General features: G+C 66.3%; 1 protein-coding gene across 1 annotated transcript; it reads right to left on the reverse strand.

Moving 5' to 3' along the window:
• Window positions 1-285: 285 nt before the first annotated feature.
• On the reverse strand, window positions 286-2037 carry FZD9 (frizzled class receptor 9). The gene has a single exon (XM_086624478.1). It carries the CDS (start codon window positions 2035-2037, stop codon window positions 286-288), a length of 1752 nt encoding a protein of 583 aa, XP_086480604.1.
• Window positions 2038-5826: the final 3789 nt, after the last annotated feature.

The raw sequence follows: 5826 nt of genomic DNA on the forward strand, positions 1-5826 counted from the left end.
CCCTGCCCTGTCCCCGCCAACCCCCCAAAGAAAGCGTTAGAAGAGTCATTGGATTTGGCAACAGCAACAACAACAAAACAACCTCTAGGAAAAAGCAGCTACTTGTCAGGGTCAAGTGGTGCCAGGGGGGGCGTCCCACGGGCCTCGCTGCCCCAAACCAGTGTGTGTCCCACCTCCCGCCACCGCTCGGCCTCTGCCCTCGCCCCCAGCGGGGTCCCCTCGCCCCTTACCCGTGAGGCCAGCTTCCCCCGGCGCGCCGTCCCCAGGGAGGGGGCGGCCTCCACTCTAGACGTGCGTCGGGTTGTCCAGATAGGGGTCCGTCTTGGCCATGTGCAGCATGACCGTGGGGGCTTTGTAGTGGCAGTGCACCCCGCCGCAGCTCACCCCGCTGCAGGGCTTGCCCCTCGTCCTCACGCCCAGCTTTCTGTTGCACAGGCTCTGCCAGGTCTGCAGCGTCTTGGAGCTCCACACCCACACCCCGCTGGTGATGCCCACCACCAGCGACATGAAAATCTTTAGCATAAAGACGGCCACGGTGGGCACCGAGGCCTCCAAGGAGCAGTTGGCGGCGCGTCGGCCAGGAAGGTGCAGGCAGCCGCGCTCCAGGGCCCTGAGGTTCCAGTAATCCATGTTCAGCCGCTCGTAGAAGTAGCAGACGATGACACAGGTGGCCGGGACAGTGTAGAGGATAGAGAAGACCCCGATCTTCACCATCAGCTTCTCCAGCTTCTCCGTGTTGGTGCCACCCGTCTTCATGATCTTCCGGATGTGGAAGAGGGCGACAAAGCCCGTGAGGATGAAGGAGGTGCCGATGACCAGGTAGCAGGAGAGGGGGATGAGGACGAAGCCGGTCAGGGCACTGACGTCCATGCTCCCCACGTAGCACAGCCCTGTGAGCTCGTCCCCTGCCACCTTCCGCATGGTGAGGATGACGATGGTTTTCATGGCCGGGATGCCCCAGGCGGCCATGTGGAAGTAGCTGCTGTGGGCCTCGATGGCCTCATGTCCCCACTTCTTCCCGGCGGCCAGGAACCAGGTGAGGGTGAGGACGACCCACCAGAGCGAGCTGGCCATGCCGAAGTAGTAGAGGATGAGGAAGACGATGGTGCAGCCCGTGCTCTCCAGCCCCTCCTGGATGATGTAGAGTTCACCGTTCTCCCGGTCACAGGCGATGTTCTCAGCCCCTGCCACCGAGCGGATGATGAAGGCCACGGAGTAGACGTTGTAGCACATGGAGAGGAAGATGATGGGCCTCTCTGGGTACTGGAAGCGGTGAGGGTCGAGCAGGAAGGTGAGGACAGTGAAGGCAGTGGAGACGAAGCAGAGCGTGGACCAGACGGCCATCCAGATGAAGGCAAAGTCCTTGTCCTCCCGGGACCAGTAGACATCCACCCCAGGGGAGCACCTGGGTGCGCAGGACAGGCTCTTCTCTACGTACTGGAACTTCTCGGGGTTGTCGCAGGCCCCCATGCCGTTGGGCCCCCGGCCCTCAGCGGTGCCCGGCGGCCAGGGCCGGGGGGCCACGGGCAGCATGCCCTGGCCCTTGTGGGGCTCGGCGGCCGAGGCGTTCTCGGGGGCCTCCATGCAGAGGGCGTTTGGGTCGTTCTTGGTGGGCAGCTTGGCACAGTCGAGCGAGTCGGGCCAGCCGAAATTGAACTGCTCCATGATGGGGACGCACTTGTGGCGGGCCTGCTCGCACATGGGGCGGCAGGCGGGGATGCTGGCGCTCACCTGGTCGGTGCACATGGGCGCGTAGAGGGAGCAGAGGAAGAAGCGCAGGTGGACGTGGCAGCCGTACTCCACCAGCGGGGCGAACTCGTGCAGCTTCAGGGCGGCCTCGCGCTGGCTCTCGTGGCCCAGCAGGTTGGGCATGCGGGTCAGGTTGTACCCGATGCCCCGGCACATGGGGATGTCGACGGGCTGGCACCGCGCCGCCCGCCCCCGCGGCCCCTCCAGCCCCCCCAGCTCCAGCCCGCGCCCGGCCGCCGCCAGCTGCCACAGCACCGACAGGGCCAGCCGCAGCCGCAGCGCCGCCATCGCCCGGCCCCGGCCCCGGCCCCGCGGCTACAGCGCCGCCATCGCCCGGCCCCGCCGCCCCCGCGCCCCCGGGACGGCCGCTCGCTGCTGCGGCTGCTGAGGCGGCGGTGCCGCCGCGCCGGGGCAGCTCCCTCCGCCCGCGGCCCCGGCCCCGGCCCCGGCCCCGGCCCCGGCCCGCGCCGCCCCGCGCGCCATGCGGCGGCGGCCCCGCCGAGCGCCCCGCGCCGCCCCGCGCCCGCCGAGCCCCGGCCGCGCCGCGCCGCGCAGCGCCCGCCGGCCGGGACGGCCCCGCCACGCCCCCCGCCCCCCCTCGGGACACGCCCCCGGGGCGGGGCCGGGGCGACACGCGCCTCTCCGGGGGGAGGGAGGGGCGGGGCGGGGGCGGGACCGTCACGCGGAACCGGCGGCGGCATCGGGAGCGGCACCGGAACCGGCAACAGAGACGAGCGCCGGGACCCGCGGCTGCGCCCGCAAGCGGGTTCCGCACCGGGAGCAGCACCTGGACCGGCACCGGCGCCTCCCGCCCCCGCACGCCCCCGGGCATGGGGCACGAGCCAGCGCCCCAGCACAGCCCCCGCGGGGTTCCCCCCCGCCCAGCCCCACGGCTGTGGGGCACACGCACAGATCCCCCCCCCCCAGCACAACCCACCCCCCCCGCGCTCCCCCGCACCCTCGCACCCAGCCCTGCTGGCGCACACCCGGTGGGCGCGCACACACGCGTGTGCCCACGCACACACACACACATGTGCCCACGCACACACGTGTTCACGTTGGCACACGTGAAGCACACACGTGCACACCCCCTGCCAGGCACAGTGCACCCCACGGCCCCGCACACCCGTGGGGCCGGCTGTGTGCCCTGGCACACGTGTGCACAGACACTCCCTTCACCCCCCAACACTCGGGCACAGGAACACGCGTGGCCTCGCTGGTGCCCCAAACCCACCGGGGTGCTGGCAGGGCATGGATTGCTCCCGGGGGCACCTGCAGCACAGTGGCATTTCGGGGTCAACAGCCGTGCACAGCTGGGTGGTGGTGCGCAGGGCACGGGTGGCCATGGGGTGCACACACCGGGGCTCGCTGAGGCACCAGCAGGCTGGTACCCCCTTCCCCGCGGGCTGGCGGGGTGACCTGCCTCAGTTTGGGGACAGAAAGTGTCACTTTGGTCCTGCTGCTGAGAACTGGGAAACTCACATAGCCGTGGTGCACCCACACTCTGGACAGGGTGGAGAGGGTGCCCGTGGGGTTTGGGGGCCATAGTGGGACAGTGGGGACCGTGGGAAGTGGCTCAGCCCTAGTGCCCACCGCATGGGCTGGGAGCGCTGTGTCCCTGCCCAGCACCCCCTGTCCCAGGGTGTCACCCAGGGCTGGCCGCAGGGCGGGGTGCCCCATTCCCACAGGCAGGGGATGGCAATGCCACCTAACACCGGTGATGTGCCAGGCCAGGGCAGCTCCCGGGTGGTGACACAAGCCAGCATGGCTGAGCTGGGGCTGCCAGGCCCCAAAATCAAGTGTCCCACTCATGGGGTGACAAACCACCTGTGCTGGGGGACAAGGGGAGGCTGAGGGTGCCCGGCTGGAGGAGCCAAGGGTGCTCAGGCCAGCGTGGGGGTGACAGCATCCCTGGGGACAGTCTTTGCTGCCCATGCCCCCTTCACAGGATGCCACCAGCTGCCCACCACATCCAGGAGCTGCTGATTGCACATTTGGCCCTGGAGGACAGGGTGCTCCGTGCCATCCCCAGCAGTCGTTTGTGACAGGAGGGACCAGCGGCTCAGCCATCCCAGGACCGATTTAGGCAGATCCCCAGGACATCCTGCCAGGACATCCAGCCCCTGGCGCCTGTCCATACTGGCGATGGGTGCGGGCACAGGCTGGCGCCCAGGGGTCCGGGCGCCGCGCTGTTCCCAAGCATTCCCGCAGCCCTGTGATTTCTTTAGTAACAACATAACAACCTGTCAACGCGGCTCCTAATCGCCAGCCGCATACTGACACCCCGGCCATGCCTTATTTTAACATTCCCGATTCGGTGCTATAAGGAAATTCCATGGGAGCTGCTTATCGGTGATTGTAACGGTGCGGGAGATAAGCCGTCGCCCTGGAATTTCCCTCTAGCATGGAATAACTGCTCGCCCGGCTTTGGGCGACCCTGGGAAAAGGGGTATTTGGGGCTATTTGGGGTTCTGGAGGGGGCTTTGTCCCCCCGGCCACCAGCTGCTGGGGTGGGGAGTCCCTGAAAGCACTGTCCCATGTGGCCGTGTGACACGGAGCAGCGACCAGCTTCAGGGGGCTTCTTGCCCTGGGTTAAAGCCACACTCCCCGTCGTGTGCCCTAAGAAATGGGTGGTTTGGGGGTGTCCTGTGCTGCAGTGCAGGTTTGGGGCAAATCGTCACCCACAGAGCTGTGTCTGCCGTGGCTGGGATGGAGGCAGCACCTGTGGGGTGCTGGGACTCATCCCTGGGGTCCCTCATCCCATCGACTCCCCAGGCCCCAGGATGAGTGTCCTGCATGGGCTGAAGGACCCAAGAGTGGCACTGCCGCCACTCCAGGGCACTCTAAAACCCAGCTCCTGCCACCAAGGCTTCCCTTCCTTAGCCATTTGCTAAGCAAATCTTGGAAACATCACCTGCAAACACACAGAATTGGTCTCAGACTTGCTTCTGGCTGCCCAGTGAGGGCTCGGGGGGTGCGGCAGGCACAGCAGGGCCCATGGGCAGGGGCTGGCTGGGCCCCCGGGGTGCCAGCCCCACCATCCCAGCTCACCCCCATGGCTACCCTTATACCTGGGCTGAGAAGGGTTAATTGGGGGGGGGCTGAGAAGGGTTAATTGGGGGGGGGGGAGGGAATGCACAAATAAATGTCTTTTAATTTAATTTTGCTTTAATATGTAAAACTGTTGCTCTTGGCAGGATGCGCCACAGCCCAGCCAAGAGCAACATGTGGATTTTCAGAGCCAAGGGGCTCCTTTTAACGTAGAGGAGGGGCCGCCCCTCATCTTTGCCCCACACCCTGGGGTGACACCCTGGCATCCTCCTCCTCCACCCCAACACCCTTCTTGGGTGCTCCACGGGATGCCCAAGCCTTGCCCAAGCCTCAGGGACCTGCAGTGGGGACAGCAAAGGACCCGTGGACTCCTTCCCGGAGCTTTATCCTACCCACAGCGGTGGGCAGGGGGGTGCCAGGGGGAGCCACCAGCACTCCAACCCTTGGCCAAGTCTTGCCCTTTCATTGCTCCTGCTGGGAGTGACATGCCCACCCGTGCCCATGCCTCTGGGATACGCCAGGGCAGCTGGGGAGGGAACAGCACGATGGTCGCCACCGGGATTGGGACATCCCAGTTGTGCACAGAAGCCGAGATCTCCAGCAGGTCTGGGAGCCTCACAGTGAAAACAAGAACACCAGGTAGAGCAACACAGCAGATTTACAGCCTTGGAAGTGGCCCTGGGCTGGGAATCCAATATCAATAGCTGGAAGAAAGGGCTCACAGAGGCTGCACAGAAATCCTGCCCGGGAAGCGGCCAGGCCGGCAGAGCAGGGCCGTATCGCAGGAGCCCGGGAGCCTGTGGTTCCTGGCAGCAGCTTCGCCCCATTTCCTTTCTTCCCGTCAACAGCGCTCGCAAACCTGGGCAAGAGCCTTGGCCAGGGGAGGGGGAAGGAGAGCAGGAAGGGCCACGGGTGGAGAAGAATCCCCTGCTGCCGTCTGGGGGTTAAGAGAGGCTGCAGCAATGCCCATCTTGCCCAGGCAGGGATGGATCCTCCCAGGGCTGCAGGATTTGGGGGATCCCCCTT

Source organism: Tauraco erythrolophus, chromosome 21 (genome assembly GCF_009769465.1).
Source record: "Tauraco erythrolophus isolate bTauEry1 chromosome 21, bTauEry1.pri, whole genome shotgun sequence".
NCBI classification, from domain to species: domain Eukaryota; kingdom Metazoa; phylum Chordata; class Aves; order Musophagiformes; family Musophagidae; genus Tauraco; species Tauraco erythrolophus.